Genomic DNA, 22,285 nt, shown 5'->3' with positions numbered 1-22,285 from the left:
TAAATGCAAAGCGCGATTATGCAGATCTGTTTTGAAATATTTTAAATTTAAAATACGAACAAAAAAGGGATTAAAATTAAATCATAAAAGAAATGATGAAAACAACTCTTGGCAAATTGTTAAAAACCCAAGAATTACAATAAACAAGCATTTACACTTTGTTGCATTGGGGGGATTACTTCTTCGGTATTTAAAACATCTAAAACTGGTTTCCATATTTCATCATATTCGAATAAAGGGACTACCATATGCAAGTTCCAAAAAACCGTATTGTGCATAATCCTACCCATCAAATATTGCTCCCAGATTTTCTGATACCATTTTTTTTTAGCAATGGGCCTATGAGGGATTTCCAATTCCCAGCAATGACCAGACAAGCAGAGGCAACTAATGTCAAAACATTAGCACAGAGTCTGGCCAAAAATCCAATAGGAAAAATTCTGGGGAGTATGGCAATGAAAGACCCACCATGTTGGATATCTCTTTGTGAACCACTCTCTAAAATTCCTGAACAAAATGGCATTTCCACCACATATGTAGGGTTGTGCCTTCCTGCTTGCAAGATCTCCAGCATAGAGGACTCAACAACCTATTCATCTGATTCAAGTTATCTGGTGTTAAATACCAATTGGACAACAGCTTGTAAAATTGGAGTTTAATATTCTAACAACTAGATTTGTTGGAAGGGGAGTTCCATATACAGATCTAAGCTATCTTTGGACACATTCACCATGGGTCTCCATCTGACTTCTAGATTTCTACCAATCTGTTTTATCACCCCAAGTTCACCTGCAAACCAAATAACAACTTGCGCTAAGAAGGAAGACATAAGAATAGGGGTGTGAGCTTTGGGAATCTGATTCGGGTTAAAAACCTGAATCGGGCCTGATTCAGAAAGATTCGGCATTTGCAAACAGCTGGCAAAGTTCTGTAGCAATTTCAAGCCTCTTGCGCTTTCGTAGGAGAGGGGAGGGAGGAGAAGGAGTGAGTGACTCATTCCAACCTCCTCCTAACCCCTCCCATCTTGTGAAAAAAGGTGGGAAGCTTGAATAAGCTGCAGAACTTTTGTCAGAATGTCAGTTCTCAAGCCACAGCTACGCCATGTTCTCCTGTTATAATCTGTAGTTATTTAGTTCTCTCCCTCCAGGCCCAGGTGCTGCCCAGGCCGCCTATATCCATGGGAACAAAGAATTCTTATCAGCCCGGCCGACCTTGATGTCCTCGCCTTCCCAGGCCTTCTAGACAGGACTAAGGGGGGAGGCTGGGAAGGGGTGTTTGAAGTGTTGTTACTTTCATTTTATGTGTCATTCTCAACAAAGCTTTGGTTCAGCCAAGGGCCTCAAGTCCTTGGATCATGGACCCCTGTATCCTGAACATAATCTTCCAATAAACCTTTTGAAACCAAGAGACCTTGTGCTTCTTGCAGAATGGGGGAGACGAACTCTAGATAACTGGGATTCCATAGTCTGACAACTTTGCTGGCTGTTTCCAATGCAATGCAATGCAAGCAGCCAGCAAAGTCTTCTGATATTCCCGCCTAATTTACAGATTGGGAGGGGTGAGGAGGGGTGAGTGAGTGCAAGGGGGAGGAGGGAAGAGGATAAGGGAAGGGAAGGGGGAATTAGGAGTGTCCAATCCCACTGCTGCATTCTCCTTCCAGCCAATGGATTCTCTGAAAGGAGATGCAGCAGGGGATTTAAATTAGAGGCTGGCCTTTGGGCCAGCTCCATTCAGTTCCTGTGGCCTAGTGAGACTCCCACTGCTGTTGGTAGAGGCTCTCTGTCTCCATTTTGGCTTCCCTGCTGGAGGACTTCACCTGGAGGATTCCTGCCTGCCTGCCTGCCTGACCATTGCTGGACTGCAGGAGCGGTGAGAGAGTCAGTGACTAACAGGGTTTTCTCTGGGGGGGGGAAAGTTTTTTTGGTTGTCTAGGTGCGGGGGAAGGGGAGGGATTGTTTTTAAAAAGTTGATTTAAATTAATCTTTATGGGGGAGGGATTCTTGCATCTTTCTGTCGGGGGGGGAGGGCCTTTGTTGGTGTGTAAGCAGCTTCTGGCTGGGGCATTTGTTTGAGGGGGAGGCCGGTATTGTGTTAAAGGTTTAAACTTTATAGTTTATAGTTGGGGCTTTTATTTTCCAGTTGTTAAAGGTGTAAAGGGTTAGGGGCTTGACTGGGCGGGGGGAACTGTTCCTGTTGTTTCAGAAGTTCACAATTGGGTTTGAAATTTCATTTCGGCTTTTGGTGTGGGTGGGGGGAATTGTTCCGGTTTAGAGTATTATAAAAGTTTGCTGTGTTGGGAGTTTGAGGTTTTTTTTACTGTTTTTGGTGAGGGGCGGGGGGACTGTTCCTTGTTTGAATTGGTTTTAAAGTTTACTGTTGGGTGTTTGAGTTCTGTTCCAGCTGTTTTAGGAGGGAGGGAACTGTTATTGTTTTTAAGTATGTGTGTGCCAGTTGTAGGTAGAGTTCAGGTGGGGGCTTGCTTGTGGGTTTTGATTTTATTTGCTGCGTTTAAGGGGTTGGGTCTGAGTTTTTAATTTCAATTAAACTTACTTATTGCTTCTTCATAGTTTGAGTTTTACAGTTAAGGTTTGTTGTTTGCTAATTGCTACAATTGTTCTGCTTCTTGGGTTGCTGTTTGTGTTATCAGTTATAGCAGTGTTTGTTAAGTTAACTTTGGTTTACTCAGATAAATTACTTGAGATTTAAATAGTGGAGTTAGGTAGGTAGGCTAGTGGTAGGTTGCTGCTGTCATTGACTAATAGTGCCCTCTAAAATAAATTGTTAGGGAACGAAGATAAGTTTTCCCCAATAAGTACGCTTCAGTGGGAAAAGATCTAGGTAGACTTAGGTTCTGTTCAAATTATATATATATATATATTTATATAAAGATATTTAACAGACCATTTCCAATAGTAATAGGGCCACAAGAAAAAAAGACTTAGAAATAGGAAGATAGGTTAGATATTTGAAACTAAGCCGTAAATTTGGGGTTTTTATAAATCAGGTAGTTAGCTGAGGTTTATGGAATGGCTGATAGGAAAGCTGAGAGGGGCCCTGGGGGAAAGGCCAGAGGTAAGTCTAGAGAGGTGGAGGGAAGGGGAAGGGCTGCGGCTGTCCCCCCATCTGAGCGGAGGAAGCCCTCCCCTGCGCTGCCATTCACCAGCCTGGCTTCTGGTGACAGGAAGAGGGTTTGCAAGGCCCTATTTCCTAAGGCAACTGCTGGAAGGCCACCCCCAACCCAGGTGTCTGAGGCAGAGGCTGGCACTGGGCAGGGGCCTGCTGCTGAGGCTCCCCCTCCTCCAGCAGTTGAGACTCAGCCGCTGGAGGAGGGGCAGCATGTGGTGTCTCCTGGGATGGACATGGGACACATGACTTTTCCTGCATTCCCGCTCACCGCAGGGACCCGGCTGATGTTGGAGGAACTGCAGGAGGAACCCCCTGCTGGGTGGTCCTCCCCTGTTTTCTCTGAGGCCAGCAGCAGGCCTCTCATGGCTGTGCAGGAGGAGAGGGTGCTGGAGGAAGAGGAAGAGACTGTGATGGAAGAGCCCACATCTCAGCCCCTTCATCCTCAGCCATCTCCAACTGCCCAGCCGAGTGGGACACGGTGTGTCTGGCCCAAGCACCTCACAGGAGGGCTGGGGCCACCGTAAGCGCCTCCCCTGTGCAGCATGGGGCCCCCATTACCTCCAATATCTGGAATCACTTCCAGAGAACAGAGGACCCCCAGTTTGTCCAGGGCTGAAATTGTAGGCAATGTATCAGTCATGGCAGGGATGTGAACCATCTCTCCACGTCTGGAATGAGGAACCACCTGAAGAGGCAACACTAGGCAGTGCTTCTTAAGGGGGAGAGTTGAAGTGGCACCACACGGTTGCCAGCTAGCCAGAAGGAGGCAGGCTCCTCTTGTGCTCTCCCTCCACAGGTTCCTGTAGGGCAGGGACGTCAAGCCTCTCTGACAGAGATGCTTGGTATTCAGGGCACTAGTGTGCCCAGAAAGGGGATCCAGAGGGCGAGCAGGCACATCATGTGCCGTATCATCAAAATGATTGCCCATGATGACCAGCCATTCGCCCTAGTCGATCAACTTTGCTTCCAGGAGCTGCTCCAGGATCTCGCTCCCTGGTACACAATCCCTGCTTGCACAATGTTGAGCAGGACCGTGGTGCCCTCATTTCACAGGGCTGCCAGGGACTATGTGAAGGCACAGTTGTCCCACACTGCTGGGAGAACTGTGCACTTCACGTCCGATATCTGGACCTGCTCTAGTGTGCAGCATTCGTACCTCTCGCTTACTGCACACTGGCGGCAACCCGAGGACCTTCAGGGTGGGGTTGGGGTGCCCAGCATTTGGCAGGGATGGATGAGAGACTGCCGGGTCAGCTACTGCAAGGCCTTGCTCCAACGCTGAGATTCTCAACGTGTCGCACACGACGGAGAACATCGCGGTCACCTTGAGGAAGGAGTTGGATGACTGGATAGGCTTCGGCACAGTCATTATGGGACGCATGGTGACAGATGGTGGCCAAAACATGAGAGTAATGGCGCATCAGATGAGCCACGAGCACATTTACTGTGTGGCTCACAAACTTCACCTAGTGGTGAAAGATGTACTTGGGGTGGGCTCCTCCCCAGAACCCCAGGACCCCGCAACTCGTGACTTCCAGTATCTCTTGCAGAAATGTTGGAGGCTCAGAAGTCACTTCTCACGCAGTATGAAATCCACTCCACCCACTCATGAAATCCACTCACTATTGTATGGGAGACTGTTGTGATGTCTTGTGTTGTGCCTTCATGCTGTGTAACTTAAAGCCAAGAAATAAATAAAGTGTTTTTGCAAGTAACTGTGTTTGTGTGATTCTCTGGTTTGAAGTAAGCTGAGGTACTATTGTGTGGGAGACTGTTGTGATGTGTCGGACTAGTATGCCTTTAAAGCTGTAACTGAAAGTTTAAAAATATTTTTTTTTAACTTTATTCAATGTGTGTTTGTGTGTTATTCTCTGGTGTGAAGGTTAGTTCCCATCATAGGGAACAACGGGGAGTGGCTGGCCAGCCTGCTCTGGGGGTGGTGGGGGAACTCAGGGAGTGTGTCTGTGGTTCAGGTGTGCTTTCCCAGGGACAAGCTTGCACTCAGGAGTTTGCCCTCCACTGTGGCACCGCTGGCCAGTGCATAATTGCCCTGGGAAAGACAGTTGAAAAGTTCTCATCATAGGGAACAATGGGAAGTGACTGGCCAGCCTGCTCTGGGGGGGGGGGGACTTGGGGGAGTGTGTCTTTGGGTCTGTGGGGCTGTTGGGGATAGATTGAAAGGGGGATTATGCCTGTGGCCATAGATGCCACATTCCATGTGTTCCTGCTGTGGGAGTCTGGATTTTCCCACAACAGGAACCAATGGAGAGTGGCTGGCCAGTTACTGCAGGGGTGGTTAGGTTTTGCGGGAGTGGGAGAATGGTTCTGATGGGTTGCTTGGGGTGTGTCATTGGCAGCCCCAATCCATGTGTTATTGCTATATGGAAGTCTTCCCCACAGTAAAAAGAAATTAAATGGTGTGGTGGGAGAACCACCTTTAGGGAACCATGACATGGCCCCCTAAAGTGCAATCTCCCTGAAAGTCCAAATTTTCTGAAACTTGGGGGGGGGGGGTCGTTAGAAGAGAGTTAGGAGAAGGTCCCCACCAATTTTGGTTTGCTTCATAAAGAAAATGCACCCCCCCCCCCCCCAGGCTCCTGTGCTGGAACGCAGGCGGGGAATCCGACACAAGCTTCACTGAAGTCCAGAGTTCAACTAAGCTGACTGGGGAACAAGCAGGGAGCATAGTCCAGGGAGCCAAATCCAAAAGGTCAGAGCCAGAAGACCAGAGAGAAAGCAGAGCTGGATCGCAGTAGAACTGGGCGGGTCTTTGCGCAGGTGCTTCTGCAATGAGGGAAAGGGCATCCTGGCTTAAGAGCAATCACCTCCAAGGCAGTGCTGCATCCTACTAGGACTCAAGGTCACTACGCCGCTGTTTGAGTGCCTGAAGCCTCGCACTCCGTCTCCTTCCCTGAACGGCAAGACGCTGCTGCACCCTACGCTGCCTCTCAGGTTCAGGGAAGCTTGGTGGGGATGTTGCCCTTCAGCTGCTGGTACAGGTAAGGGAACAGCTTCTGTCTCTGATTCTGCCCTGGATTCCTCAGCCTGCTCTGGCAAGGGTTCCTGCTGTTCTACTCCCTGCTGGTCTTCCATGTGGCTGACTCTGGAGAAGCTTGGAACACTCTCTCCCCCGTCATCCTCCATGAGGTCTTCATCCTCTGAGGAATCAGAGCCCACGACAGCTCCCAGAAAGCCAGGAGCATTTTCCCCATTGAAAATAATGGCGGATTCTTCACAAAGCAAACCCGAATCTTTCCGAATCGGGTATTAATTCCCTTTATTCTGGATCTTTTCCTGAATCGGGAAACCCGAATCACCCTGGCCCTGCACACCCCTACACAAGACACCTGGGTGCAGTCATGTGGTTCATCCTGGTCATTTTTGTATTTCAAGGCAGAGACAGAATCACTAACTAGCTGGAAACTCACCATGGACTGCCAGGAAATCATCTAGATCCATTAAGCTTTGGGGACTGATCATCCTGATTGGTCTCCTACCGCTACAGAGGTTCCCAGTCTTATTTATTTACTTTGTTTATATCCTGCCTTTTACTTCAGTCGGGATCCAAGGGGACTTACATCATTCTTTTCTCCTCCATTTCCCCCTCACAACTACCCCATGAGATAGGTTAGGCTGAAGGGAAGTGACTACCCCAAGATTCAGCTTCTATAGCAGAGTGGGAATTCGAAAGTGGTCTTCCAGATCCCTTGTCTGACACGCTAACCATTAGACATGGGCACGAAACGGAAAAAGCCCAAAACGAGAGCTTCATGTTTTGTCGTGATCTATGAATCGCAAAAATTCACAAAATTGACACGTTTGCCAAAATGATTTGTTAGCTTCATGATTCGTCAGAATCAAGGGCATTTCAACAGCCCCCTTCATACCCGGAGATGCCAAACTTGCAGGGAGACTCCAGCAGGCTCTCCTCCATCCACCCTCCCAGTTTGCAATACGCTGATTGGGAAGGGTAGGAAGTGCTTCCAGAGTGCATGACTGAAATGGGGACTGGGAGTTGCTGGATCAGGACGAAGGACCTGCTGTAGTGAAGCTGGGCTGGGAGACAGAGTGAGGGGTGAAGTGGAGGGAAAACGGCATCCTCACCCAAAGACCTTCCCACAGCAAGGCTGAGAGCTGGAAATAAGAGGCTTCTTTCAGTCTTTTTAAAGCAGCAGCAGCCAAAAGTACAATCTCAAATCCTTCCACACACTCTCCCACTCCAATCCCAGAAAAACACTGACATAGATCAGAATAGGAGGTCTACGGTTGGCTGACAGACCTGCCTAACAGGATTTGGTGGGGTGAGATTGGTGTGCCCATGGCTACAGAAGGCCCAACTCCTTGGTTCCCTAGGGGATTGACCCCCCAGCTCCTGGCTGTATAGGGCAGAATGGAAGCTCTCCAGATGGCTAGGAGAACTGCCAATCAAGGGTAAGTGGGCTATGATTGGGGTTTCCAATGGCAACAAAAGGTCTGGGCCCATTGTTGCCTAGGGAATCAATGGATCAGCGCCAGCCTGTCTGAAATTACGAATCGTTCACGAAGCGAATGAAACAGGCCAAAAAGTCGTGAATTTCGTGATAATTTCATGATAACCGTGGCCCCACAAAACACTGTTTTGTGATATTTGCTTCATATTTCAATTCATGTCCATGTCTACTAAACATTACAACAAAGCGGCTCTTTTTGTAAGTCTAAAACTTCTATGAGGAAATTATTGGTCCACAAAAAGGGAATCACTGAGATATCAGCCACATTTGAACAATACTGAATCAATCCAGCAAGATGAAGCCACTGATGAAAGTGTAGGCAGCAGGGATACAGGACGAAACATCTGAGGTAGAAGGAAGAGAAGTGGAGGTAAATGGGGAGGAGAGAGATTTCTTCTCTTGCATGAATACTTGTAAGTCTCCAACCTGTTTACATCTAAAATTTGCATCACTTCAACAGGAAGCGGTGACAATCAATTACATAAATAATAGTAATCTAGATAGGTCAAATTTGCTATTAAATCTGGCAGGTAAATCTGCCATTATTACCTGCTCCCTCTTGAAGTCCTCGTGCTAGTCAAATGGATGTTGATTAATTGATACCCAAGTTAATCAGGTGTCCAGTTAACTAAAAGAATGGGCCCTCTAAGGCTGCTTGGCTAGAATTGATTCACTCAATAAAATCTGGTCAGGAGCAGCCCAGAGGACTTTGAACTTGTACAATACTGTGCCATACACTAAACTCCACTTTGAAATGTTGCCTGTCCTGATGGCTCTTTTTCTAGTCTTTTCCCTGTGTATAACTGTTAGCATCCTTTCCAAGAGATAACAATAATGCCTGAATGTATTTCCCAAACACACTGTATTCTCATAATGTAAAAAAACCCAAAATAAAACACAGTTAACAAATGTGAACCTCTTCTAGCTTGTAAGATGAACATTAGGAGGAGAAAGAATTGAGGCAGAAATCCTTCTCCTGCTCATAACTATATTAATTTAAAAATATAAAATGTTGTCAACATGGGGAACGACTCCTTCAAAGAAGAAACAAACTCAGATGCTTTAGCCCTATGCAGGTAATATGTGTGGCATTACACAGAACCCACAAAGAAAAGCAGTCTGTATATTTTAGACAATTAGAAACCAAAATATAACTTTATTTTAATAATGAAATGTTAATATTAAAAAGGGACCTTTCCACAACCAAATACAAAATAGTTTTCATTTTTGTTTCAGTATGAGCTCTGTCTCTCTTGCAGTTCTCCAATAAAGAAAGATACTGTATAAACATCCCAAATGGGTATATGAGATAAGTACAGTTGCAAAAAGGGTAAATGAGAAACATGCAAATTTACCTGGCGTACCTGCTGCTAATAATTCAGTTCTGCTGACAACAAAGGTACGAGACAGGGACAAAGGAACTAGATGATGGAGAAAAAATAAGATGAGATCAGAATAATAGAGGAGGTCATAAATTCACACACAATGGAGAAACCAAAACAAAGCTCAGATTAGAAAAAAGTAAAGAACCATAAAGCAGCAATGAAAGGCTGATCAGAAAATTACTAAAAACTAGAAATCAGAAGACTCTACATGCTTACTATTTACTAATCCTAAGAAGCAGTCAAATCGTTTTTGAAATGGAAAACAACATTCAATAAATTGTCTTGGGGTGACCAGGCAGTTATTAAGAACCTAAATAAACAAACAGCAGATGTCATGCTATACAGTTTAAAAGAAGTGGTATTTTTATACATTTATCCTGTTTTTAGGAGCCACTAAATACATTTATAAGTGTGGCCCATCTCACAAATCAGCATGGGCCTTGCAAAAATCAAAGCAACCCATCACATGATGTCATCTCCAAATCATCCACCTTCTGTGTTTCCCCCCACTCTTTCCCAAAGCTGGTGTGGTATGATCTTTTGTTGAAAAGCTGTACAGATGGGAAAGTATGCATTTTTACAGGTACAGCTTACATCCCTCATTTTCCTTGCCTAGGTCCTCTGTAGCTGTCAGTAATTGACATATCACCATAGTATTAACCAACAGTGATACGTCAACTACAGATTTTTTTCTGAAGGCCTGAAAAAGTCCTCTGGTGGCACTGGTTGAGGAAAAAGGGGCTAGGAAAGTGTGGGGAAAACTACTGTGCAAATGATCTGTTGCCACTTTTACTGCCTCTACATTTACCACTGGAATAGAAGGGACAAGGCAATTGCCTTGTGAATGCAACCCATAAAGCCCTCATTTTTCCAGACAAAGCAACAAACAAGGAAGAACAGCTAACTCTTGTTCTGCAGGGCCATTTGGCCATCACCAAGGATGGCCGCCTCAGAACCAGCTGCAAAATGTGTATCTGCAGGGATAACTTTGTATTTCATTCCACCTCAAGCATCCTGGATGCTATCAGGCATAAAGAATATGATACAGAAAGGGTACTTTATATGTTTTTAAAGTAGTTTCTTTAATACCAAACCACATAAAAACAAAGCATGTGTTCTCCCCCCTTCCCCCAAGTTTTAAGCATTGCTTTTGAGGGAGTGTTGCACCAAAGGTGCTGAATAGATGGTAACTGGAAAAGGATGTAGCCTCCTCAAAACCAGACATGTGGAGAGTAGGAGAGGGCAAAAAAGGGAAACTTTAAATCTGAAACTAACATACAGCCATTAAACAGCAATTAGAGTCATATGCAGGGCCAGCTCAAGGATAGAGGGTAAGGGCAAGACGACAGAAGACACAGAGCCACCAGATGGAGTTCAAAAGACCACAGTTTCTATTGATTACAGCTTTACAGAACATTGGCGCCTTAGGGGACTCGGACCTATGCATTGGCTGACCCCAGCTGATGACCCCCATATCTCCTCAGCCCACCTGCTGAGGAGGAAACTGTGGGATGGCAGTCAGTGGGAATCCATATGGGTGTAAGCCGGTGAGCCTCTGCCATCTGGGAGCAAGAACGCCACACCAGCCCCTGAGCTGAGCTTGACCTTTCAGTGCCTTGTTCCCAAGATCCCTTAAGGGATACCCATCTATGGGGAAACTGTGCTGGCTGGTTGCGTTCCCCCCCCCCCCAAAGGATCTGTGTCCCATGCCAAATCACCCCCACCAAAGTTGTGACAGAAATAGAACCAGCTGCCAATGCCCCAAACTTAAAGAAACCCCCAAACCAGACAGGGGAGAGTCAAACTCCATCTGCGCCAAGTACTCAAGAAGCCAAGAGGGCTGGGAGAGACACCAATTGCAGACAACTGCGCACAAGGCCCAGCCAACTCCCCTATTTAAGCCCCGCCCATGAACCTGACTGGAGCCTGCCCAGACCAGGTTCACTGGCAAGGGGCTTTCCCACTGACCAGCCAGGCTGCCACTGATTGGCCAACTGGGCAGTTTGAATCCACTGGCTCCTGTGCCTTGCGAGAAGGCTGCTGGGAGCTGCCTGGGCCAAAAAAGTATCTGCCCACAGATAGTACCCCTGGTGAGTCTGGGGCTTGGGCTTTCCAATGGAGCAGTGGTGCAAAGGTGCCACCAGAAGAATGTGTAACTGCACAGGTGACAACTTGACAAACAACAGTTTCAGGTAAGTGCAACCATGTCTTCCTCAATGTGGTATCTGTGCAGTCCCACATGGGACAATAGTGAGATGACTTACCAAGTCCTGGAAGGTGGGTATGAGCTCTGAATTGAATAAGGACTGAAGCACTGCTCTTCTGACTTCTGCATCTTTCATGGAATCAATGTCCATGGAGTTTTGATTTGCAGATGTGCAGCAGGAGGACCAGGTAGTGATCTTATAATAGCAATTATAGAAAGGCCAAGACTAATTGCAGCAGAAGCCAATTGTGCTCTGGTGGAATGAACATTGAGCTGTAAAGGACAGCCAAGTTGAAACAGATTCAGGAGAGATTGGGCTGAGAGATTGTAACCTGATGTGGTTTCTGTGCAGGAAATGAACTGGTTTGAGTCTCTTGTAAAGGGTGTGATTCTGTTCAGATAAAATAGTAGAGCCATATGCATATCCTGTGTGTGGACAGTACTCTTTATCATCTTGCAGTTGTGGACTGCCAAGATGATATCTTAGTTCAGATGAAATGTGGGGATCACTTCATGCAAGAACTCAAGAGATAGTATAAAATCACTCTGGTACTGAAAATATTTGGGAAAGGACAGTCATGTTAAAGAGTCCTCTGGCAGATGCTATTGCTATTTGAAATATAGTTTCCATGGTGAGTAGGTGAAAAGGGCAGGTAGCCATTGACTCAAAAGGCTCATTTATCAATTTTGAGAGCACAAGGGATGAATGCCATTGTGGAACTGGAGGATGAATATGGGGTAATGTTTTAATAGTTCCCACAATAACAATTTAGACTCAATTTGTGCAAAATCTCACTTCCCGTTAATATGGGCATGGAAACATGGTGGAACTCTAATAGGGGATGAGGATAGACTTCTGTGAACTAAGTATAGAAGGTTCTCAAAAATTTGCCCTAAGGAACAGGAGAACTAGGTTAATATTCTTTTATTTAGTCCAGATAGGGAAAAAAGTTTTTATTTAAGAAATAGGAATACTAGGTCACTGCTTTCTTGACATTCAATATGACTTTTTTTAACTGGGTCTGAAAAGGAGTAGCTTGAGAGCGAATGAGTCATGCTGTCAAATGGAGGCTGGAAATGTTTGACGGTCATTTTTATTTTATTAATAAGATTAAAATCCCAATAAAGGGGCTGAGAAAGAAAAAATTAAAGAAAAAGGAATAGAAAGAGAGAGAGAGAGAGAGAAACAAAAATTAAAGAAAGGAAAAACAAAGAAAAATAATACATATTTCACTTTCCATTTTCCTCTACAATACCTATTATATCTTTACACACATTATACTTGTAATTTTTATACCCTAAAATTTATCTTTTCAATACTGCCCCCCTTCTATTTATTTTTCCTGTTTATCTTCTTAGAAATCAAATCCACAAATCATCAATTCATTTTTTCTCACCTCACACAGAAAGTCAATAAGGGGTTTCCATGAAAGTAGACAGTGTTTTATCTGTAATCAGAGCTGTAAGGCATCTCTGCTAACTCCATCATTTTCACAATCCAGTCATCCACTGAAGGCAATACTGTACTTTTCCAGTTTTGCACAAATAAAAGCCTAGCCACCGTTGTCATATATAGAAATAGAATACCATGTTTGTTTTCCAACTGTTTATCCATTCGTTCCAACAAAAAGGCTTCTGGTTTAAATTGTATATTGATCTTCAAAATTTTCTGTATCATCATATGAATTTGTGACCAAAATTTTTTTGCTTTAAGACAAGTCCACTAAAGATGCTAAAATGTTCCTTCATGTTACTCGCATTTTCAACATTTGTTTGACATATCTTTACTCTTTTTTTCTAACTTATCAGGAGACATATACCACTGATACATCATGTTGTAAAATTTTTCTTTTAGTGTGAAACTCAAAGTGAATTTAAGCCCCTTTAGCCACATATTTTCTCACTGGCCCATTTGTATATTATACCCAAAATATTTGGCCCATTTTACCATACAGTCTTTCACACATTCTTCTTCCGTTTCAAATTTCAACAAAAGTTTGTACATTTTGGAAAAAACGTGCTCATCATTTGTACAAAGCTCTTTTTCAAACTCTGTTTTATTGTAATCAAAGCCCCATAATTTTTTATCTAATTTAAACCTTTCTAGTAATTGTGCATAGAAGAACCATTGACATTTATAGCCTTTAGCTATTAAATCTTCCCTTGTCTTCAATTTAGTTCCCTTGTGAAAACTCTAATAATTCTCCATACACGAACCATCTCTGTTCAGTTATCATTTCACCTCTATAGAAAGCTTCCTCTGTCGAGATCCAAAGCGGTGTCTTTTGTGATAGTTTATATTTATTCCAAATTCTCAAAATGGCTCTCCTAATATAATGACTTTTAAAGTCTATGTTGACCTATGTTTAAATGGTACTTCTGAAGTTAAAACAGGTACTGTCTGGAACAAAAATAACATCCTAGGTAAAACATTCACCTTAATAACTGATATTCTCCGCAACAAGGTGTCAGGGTATGGATGACAGAATACAGCAGACGGATCCCTGGTTCATTATAGTGAGACTTGGTTAAATGACTTTTATTCAGAAATCAGATCTTTTCCATATTCAGGTCCAAAGGTCTACTTAGGAGTAAGGTAAGCAACTAAGTAGTTCTAGTAGAAGTTTGACAAGAATGGCAACATGGGAAAAACACATCTCTTTCCTACCCAACTTTCCTTCCCCCTCCCAATGCCCAAACAATTCATTGTTCTTTTCTGTGTGAGAACATTTTGCATATTTGTGCTATCACTCCAGAGGAGTGATATCATAGTCCAGAGGAAAAGTTCAAAGTTGTAAACAGACAGCCACCTGTGAACGTTTGAGAATCCACTATAATACTAGCAACAAGAAATTGAGTTACACCAGGGTTATGATTACAATAACTGGCAGTAGAACATAATTGAGTTACAACTGGCACCTAAGCATATAAGCATCAGAACAGATATAATTAATACTGGCATGGATGAATGGGCACAGTGAAACATGACACAAGGACAGCTTGTACTTTGTCCCATCTTAACATATCCTTTTTAATTTCTTTCCATGTCTTAACATAGTTATTTTGAAATAGCTTACAATTCATCCCTGTCAGCCTGATGCCTAAATATTTTACCTTTTTTCATCCTTGAAACCGTTATTCTCATGAGTTCTTCCTGGCTTTTAGTATCTATATTTTTCGTTAACATTTTTGTTTTCTGTTAATTTATTTTGAAACTTGCCAGAGTACCAAATTCTGTCAACTTCTCCATCAATGTTTCAATTCCTTCTAGAGGATCTTCCAAGATTGAAACTAAATCATCTGCAAAGGCTCTTAGTTTATATGACGCTTTTTAAAATTTTTACCCCTCTAATCCTTTCCTCCTGTCTAATATCTCTATTCAAAAGCTCCAACACCAAAATAAAGAGAAGTGGTGACAATGGACATCCTTGAGGTGTTTCTTTTTGTATCTCACATGGTTTAATTAATTCTCCATTAACAATAATTTTAGCAGTCTGAAGTGTAAACTTTCACCCTTTTTATAAAATTCTCCCCAAAATCCATCTTTTCCAACACTTGGAACACGAAAATCCAATTCAGATTGTCAAAGCCTTCTCCGCATCCAAAAAAATTAGAGCTGCTTGTTTTTCTTTATGTTTATCCAAGTATTCCACTATATCCAATACAGTTCTGACATTGTCTTTCAACTGTCTTTTGGGCAAAAAACCACTTTGATCTTCATAAATAAAGTCTTTGAGAGCTTAAGTGTTTCTGCTAATATCATGCTAAATAGTTTGTGGTCGTTATTCAACAATGATATAGGTCTATAATTTTTTGCTAGTGTCAAATCTTGCCCTTCTTTGGGTGTCAATGTAATATTAACAACTTTCCAAGTCTCTGGCATCTTTCCACCCAACAAAATCGTATTAATTGTGTTTTGCAAAGGTACTAAAATCTCATCTTCAAAGCATTTATAATATCGGCCTGATAGTCCATCAGGACCTGGTGACTTCCCAGCTTTCATCTTTTTAATTGCTTCCACCACTTCCTGGATCATTATTGGGCCATTCATCACCTGTTGTTATTTTTCCATAATTTTAGGTAGCTTCTGTTTTGTTAGATAATCATTCCGTTTCCTTGAAGAAATATCCTGACTTCTATATAAATTTGAATAATACTTTTAAAAGGTCTTTTGAATGGCCCCATTTTCTGTTAGCATAGTATCCCCATTTTGCAGTTTTAAAATCATTTCTCTCTCTTTTCTCAGTCTACACACCAACCACTTCCCCGGTTTATTAGCAAATTCAAAGTTGTATTGTCGAAGGCTTTCACGGCCGGAGAACGATGGTTGTTGTGGGTTTTCTGGGCTGTATTGCCGTGGTCTTGGCATTGTAGTTCCTGACGTTTCGCCAGCAGCTGTGGCTGGCATCTTCAGAGGTGTAGCACCAAAAGACAGAGATCTCTCAGTGTCACAGTGACACTGAGAGATCTCTGTCTTTTGGTGCTACACCTCTGAAGATGCCAGCCACAGCTGCTGGCGAAACATCAGGAACTACAATGCCAAGACCACGGCAATACAGCCCGGAAAACCCACAACAACCAAATTCAAAGTTTCTCTGCTTAGCAAAGTTTAACTTTTTCTCTAAATCCCTTATTGGCATTGATAGCTGTTGCTGTAAACCTTTTATCTCTTGTTGTACCTTGACATTCCCTGGCACTTGTTAAAATTCTCCTTCCTTTTTAAAAAAATTCTTGCAGAATACTTTGCATTTTTTCCTCCTTTTTCCCCTTCAATTCCGAATTATGACATATAAGTAGTCTCTTATAAATGCTTCACTTGCATCCCAAACCATTCGTAAATCTGTACCTTTATTCAAATTTAATTCAAAAAATTATTTCAGTCTTTTTTTACAATCCTCTACAATTACCCCTTTCTGTAGTAAAGATTCATTTAATTGCCACATAAATGAACTGAATTTGGTTCTATAACTTACACTTACGGGATTATGGTCAGAAAAAGACTTTGGCAATATCTCCACTTTACTAATTTTGGTCACCAGATTTTTCAATACTCAGACCACATCTATGTATGAAAAAGATTTACGTCTCTCAAGAGTAAAACGTAGATTCTTTTGAGTCCCCATTTTTTTGTCTCCACACATCCACCAAACCCATATTATCAATCATGTCAAAACAAACCTTTGGTAATTTGCCTTGAGTAACTTTTATGTTTTCCCTCAGAACATCTGTGTAGAAACTACGCCATTCCAATCCCCCATCAAACAGCAGTTTCCATAGGATAGACCCACCAATTTTTCCCAAAGATATTTGTAGAACCTCCCCTTTTCCTTATTTGGTGTGTAGATTTCCACCACCAAAGTTTTGCTCCCATTTAATGTCATCTCCACCCACACAAATATACCATGGTTGTCAGATATTACAAGTTTTGGTTTCAATGATGATTTTAGATGCAATACCACCCCATTATCTGAAGAGACAAATCCCCCCCACAAATTTTGTAATGCAAATACTTGATGGCTTTTTTCCTAATATGAGTTTCTTGTAAGCAAATGATGTCGGCTGTCAATTTTTTAAAATAATAAAATACTTTCCATTGTTTTTGAGGAGCATTCACTTCATTTATAATCCATGTTATGCATTTGTAATCCATATTTAGGATTTAATTATCTTCTTGTTCTTACTCTTCTTTCTGTTCCAATATGGACTGTTTCTTATATCTTTCAAAGAAATCTTTTATTTTTGGTACCAAATTCAACCTGAATCTCTGTTGTTTGAAAGTAAGATTCATTCTTTCCAACTTGTCCCATCTAAATGGGATTTTCTTGTGTTTCATCTTTTCTGTTAAAAATACATAGCCTCTTCGCTTCCTCAGAATTCTGAGTGTATCTCCTTTAAAAGGATGACTTCAGCTTCCTGTATTCTCAGTTTCTTCTTGTAATGTTGTTGGTCTCTCATAGGCTTTTTGACAAAATATAATATCTTCCAGTAGTTTATTCTGTGCTGCATACCTGGTGGAGAATCTATATACTTTATCCACTTCCATATCAACTCTTGGGATGTCCAACTGAAGAAATTCTACCAAAGCCTCGACAACTCTATGTCGAATATCTTCCTCTTGTGTCTCCCTGATGCCTCTTAGTCACAGAGCATATTCTTTCTCCTTTAATTCCAATAAAGCTAAATTATCTTGATATTTCTCCAATTCTCTATCAAGCACTCCTGTTCTACTGTCCAGGATCTCTACTTGCTTGTTCAACTTCTTTACATCCTGAGAGGTTTTTTAACAGCTCCTTCAATATTTTTAGTTTGTTCAGTTAGATCTGCCTTAAATTTCATTAAATGGTCTTCCATTTTCCTTTCAAATGAATCAAATTTGTCACCTAATTGATCAAAAAGTTTTTGCATCAAATCTCTAGGTGTGATGTCTGTTGAAACTGTGCACTTCCTTGTGCCTTGAGACATATTCCACAAGATGGCTCTGTTTCTCTATAAATAATTGATAAAGTCTTTTGCAGATGATGTTTACTCCTATAATCTTTGTTTACATTCCAGACGGAATTTCAAGGCCAGTGTTTCAGCCTGAGCTCCTTCTACGTAATTTTGTTTATCCAGTCCGGCCAAAATACTTTCTCCCAATACAAATTCACAAATTATAGAGAAAAACAAACAATAAACTTTTGGTTTCCCTTAGTCCGTTAAATCTTTCTTATCACATATGTAGGTTAAAAGCTTTCTGCTAATGATGTATCATTAATCTTCTCTCAATTAAGAAGTAAAAAATAGAGACAAGACCCGGAAAGTAGAATTTTATCTCACCACAGAAGAAATAGCTGTGTTGCAGAGTTGCTTAGTTCTCTGAAGTTCAAAGAAGTACTTAAGTTTAAGAACGAGGGTTGACTTGCCTTTGACTTCCAATTGTAGCTGCGAGTAAATGTTTCTTGGCTTCCAACATTCTAATCTCTAGTCATCACCCAGAAACCTGGACAGTAAAACCTTCAGTAGAGTTGTCAAGTGGAGCACAAGTAGACACAAGTAGTTATGATCCTTCCTTTTCCAGAGCAATTTATCAGCTGAAGAAGAATCTCCAGCTGTTAATCAAAGCTACATTGTCTCTCCCCGAACAAAGAGCTTCAGGTAGCCATGCCCTCAAGTCCTGTGTCAGGAGGCTGGATATGTTTGGATGTAGGAATGGTCCCTGAAAGAAGAGGTTGTCCTCAGGTGGGAGAACATGATACCAATTTTGATACACTATTAGGACTACAGGGAACCATGCCTGCCTCAGCCCAAAGGGGGCTACCTCTAAGGTTCTTGTGCATTCTGTCCTCATTTTACATAAAATCTGTGGAATTATATGGAATTGGGGCAAAGGCATAATACTGACTTTCTATTCATGGTAGTTGAAAAGCATCCCCCAAAGAACTTGCATCCCAGGCTACTTTGGAGCAGAAGTACTTGCACTTTTGGTTTGCACTGGTGGCAAACAAGTCTATCGTAGGTATGCCCCACTGCCAGAATACAGGGGGAAATAATCTGGTTCTGGGCTAGAATCCAGCATTTTGTCATCGATTTAATTCCAGAAGGGAATTTTCAGGAATTTATTCCTAATTCTGGTTTTTCAGCGAGCAAAAATAGCAGTAGGTTTAACTATTTCTTCTGTTAGAGAAGGTCTGTTCCTTCCCCAATAGGGCCCCAGCACAACTACAGCAGATTCAGTTCATTCTATGGTTCCTGATGAACACTGGAATTGGATTTTCCCTTCCCAATCTTCTCCTGTTCATTCCTCTGCTGGGGTACAAGAACATGCACTGCTCATCTTGAGGCCAGGAGTCATTTGGATCTTTGCATAGGTCCAGATATGAGGGAAGTTTCAAACCGATCAGGCAGTGTAATCCTGAGAGGAGGGGCTGAAAGTGCCCTGGAAGCCAACTAGAAGTTACAACGGCATATCCTGGCCTTGCACCGCCATTCTCCCCCCCCCCCCAAGATGGTGCTGCAGCCTGGCCCTGTTCTGCCTGGCTCCTACACTGGCACCTAGCCATGGTGACTGGGTGCAGGCGTAACCAGGGCGTAAATTCTTGGGCCCGCAGGCTGGAGTTCAAAGCAGAAGTTGGGGCATGAGTCCACTCTCTAAGCTGTTCTGGGCATCTCAATGCCCCCTGAAGTGGCAGAAAATTATGCCATGAAAAATGGTGCTGTAGCCTATAGGTGCCCATTGTAGGGGGAAAGTTGCATCCCCCTTGAGACTGGCCCTGCCCAAGAAGCCCAGCGGAGCATAGGATGCCAACTATCGCAGCAAACAATCTGTTTGTGCCCCCACAGTGGGCAAGCCCCCTCCACAGCAGTCCCCCTCACCCCACATAACTTCCAGCCTGCGTGCCTATGAACCGAGGTAAGCAGGGACATGGCCTGAGGCTCTGCCCGAGAGCCCTCTGCCGTGAGGACTTAAGAGTGCAAGGGGGGGGGGGGAGAGTGCACATGGTGGCAGGGCAAGAGTGTGCAGGAGGAACTTTGCAAAAATCAGGGTGTACCTTGTACTCCCACACAGGAGCGCTAAGTCCAGAATGTCTGACTAACAACCACCACATACAGGTTACCGTCTCCGACTCCTGGCTTGGTGAGGGGTGTACCAAGAGATAAGAAGGAGCTGAAGAGCCAGTTTCCCTGACTTGCTTGTTCACACCAGCCTACCCTCTCCCCTCACTGGCGCCTCCCCAATGCTGGCTTATATAGTTGAGGTTCACGGGCAGGAGAGGGAGCACAACCCATGCCTACCAGAGGGAATCGCCCAGGGAGCTGTGCTCAACACAGTTGTTTCTGGGGAGAGGGCTCCTAGCAGCCCATGCCATGACTCCATTCAGACTCTTTCAGCTGGGCTACCTCTCTTGGGCAGAGGTTAGAGTGCGACTGTGAGTCAGGATGACTGGGTACTCGCTCTTGTACCTTCCCTGCGATGGAAGGTATACAACCTCTTGATTATATTATACTTTATACTTGGGATGATTTCTCAAGCTCTCTTTCATCTCAGAAAAAGGGGGGGGTTATCCCTGAAGCAATTTTAAACAAAGATGTGAAGGACTTACCTGGTGGTGCTGTGAGAGCCATCACTCCATAGTATGAAAAAGCACCCGCCTCAAACTTCATGCCCTCTTTTCCAGCCTCCACTTCCACTTTCCCCTGTGGAGAAAAAATGGCAACGGGTTCAGAAATATTTTAGATATGGGTTAATATCCATCCTTTACCTGAAAATCCCATGTTAACTATAGTCCCCCTCCCCTGGGTTTGTTTCCTTTTTCCTGCTAGGCAGGGATTTTTTTTTGAGCCAAAACGCCCAGGAATGGTGCTCTGGCACCTCTAAAAATACCCACATCATGAGGGTACTTTCAAAACGTCCCAGCCATTCCAGGCCGTTTTGGGCCTGTTTTGGCCATTTTGGGCCTGAAACGGTCCGGATTGGGCCCTAAATGACCAAGATCGGGCAGCTGCCGGGTGGGGGAACACTCCCCCACCCGACAGTGGCCCAATCCTGGCCATTTTGGGCCACTTTAGGCCATTTTGGGCCCAATTAGGCTGCTGCCCAGTGGAGGAGTGCTCTCTCGTGTTGCAGCAGCCTGCTCCAGGCTGATTTAGGCCCAATCTGGGCTGTTTCAGGCCCATTTTGGCTCAATTTGGGCCCTGAATGGCCAGGATCGGGCCTGAAATGGCCAGGATCGGGCCGCTGCCTGTCAGTGGAATGTTCTCCCATGTGGCAGCAGCCTGTTCCAGGCCAATTCGGGCCTGATCCGGGCCGTTTCAGGTCCATTTGGGCCCAATATGGCCTGGATCTGGCTGCTGCTGGGTGGGAGAGTGCTCCCCCATGCCACAGCAGCTCGTTCAGGTCAAATTCAGGCCAGATCCAGGATGAATTTGGCCTGATCTGGACCAAATCGGGCCCCTCATGGAGTGCAAGGGAGTGCTCCTGGGGTGGCCATGGCCTGCATGATGACGTCGCTTCCCGGAAATGACATCATCCCGCAGTCCCAGAATGCGTGTGCAGTGCGCGCATGTACTGACAGGGCAGCATATTCTCTTTCCCCGGAAAAAAAGCCCTGCTGCTAGGGTATGTTCACATATAGCATTCCATCCCCTGCAGTTTCTATATCATTGATATATAATCTATCTATCTATATAAAGACAAGTGTCCTGACTGACTCATCAACGCCCATCCCAAACCCTTGGACCTAGAAACATGAAATTTGGGGAGAACATTCCTTTCATGATGTAAATACTCACTAAAAAAGGATTTTAAGAAATTCACCTGCTAAGGGGGTAAAAAGGGGTCAAATGTGTTTTCCCAAAGGGATACAGATTCCATGTGTGGCTGGCAGGCTGCTGCCTGCTTGGGCCGCCGCCTGCTGCCAACTTGGCCACTCTTCCATGATTGGGCCAGCCTTTCAAGGTCATTTGCATATGTGGGCCAATTGGGGCTCACAACATTCCACACTTCATCCCTCCCCACAAGCCAGTTGCAACACAGAGGTCATATGCATATGCGGCCTGATTGGTCCTCACCCCCCTACATTCTAAACAGTATGCAGTTGCTATTGGGAGTCACTGAATGTGTCCTGAGGTAAAATGCACCTCCCAGTCTTCCCCTAAAAGTTCACTATGGTTGCCAATCTCCCTTTGGGGCCTGGCTTTCCTGTGTGGCTGGCAGGCTCCTGCCAAAAAACACAAACCAAAAAATGTTATCTTACTATATAATTGAGTAAGCGTGTTTCAGATGACTCACTTTATACCCTGGTGCACCACCAGAGGGCGCTGCTGCAGAGGAAAGCCCAAGTAACTCACCATATCGCTCCAGAAAACATGCCATGGTGGGAAGCCCAGGCAGGGAACAGGAGCAGAGCAGGTGGCAACAACCTCCCCGCGCCTTAACCCGGCTGGTATTAGAAGTGGAGCAGGTGGCAATGCCCGTCCCCTTCAGGCAGGTGGTATTAGGAGTGGAGCAGGTGGCAATGCCCGTCCCCTGCCTTAACCCAGCTGGTATTAGGAGCGGAGCAGGTGGCAATGCCCACCCCCGCCTTAAGCCAGCTGGTATT

At 44.0% G+C, this 22,285-nt stretch overlaps 1 protein-coding gene across 1 annotated transcript in view; it reads right to left on the bottom strand.

Annotated features, from left to right (window-relative positions):
- The window catches only part of CNNM2 (cyclin and CBS domain divalent metal cation transport mediator 2), a 199,330-nt gene that overhangs the window by 7,355 nt on the left and 169,690 nt on the right, over positions 1-22,285 (bottom strand). Inside the window, exons 5-6 of the mRNA XM_054984188.1 lie at positions 20,288-20,381; positions 8,972-9,037 (exon numbers count right to left, since the gene is read on the bottom strand). Of these exons, the coding sequence (XP_054840163.1) occupies positions 8,972-9,037; positions 20,288-20,381 (160 nt within the window). The remainder of the gene's footprint in view (positions 1-8,971; positions 9,038-20,287; positions 20,382-22,285) is intronic.

This window comes from Eublepharis macularius, chromosome 6, assembly GCF_028583425.1.
Source record: "Eublepharis macularius isolate TG4126 chromosome 6, MPM_Emac_v1.0, whole genome shotgun sequence".
Classification (NCBI taxonomy): domain Eukaryota; kingdom Metazoa; phylum Chordata; class Lepidosauria; order Squamata; family Eublepharidae; genus Eublepharis; species Eublepharis macularius.
The sequence above is the reverse complement of the archived record's forward strand: the minus strand, read 5'-3'. Positions and strand labels throughout refer to the sequence as shown.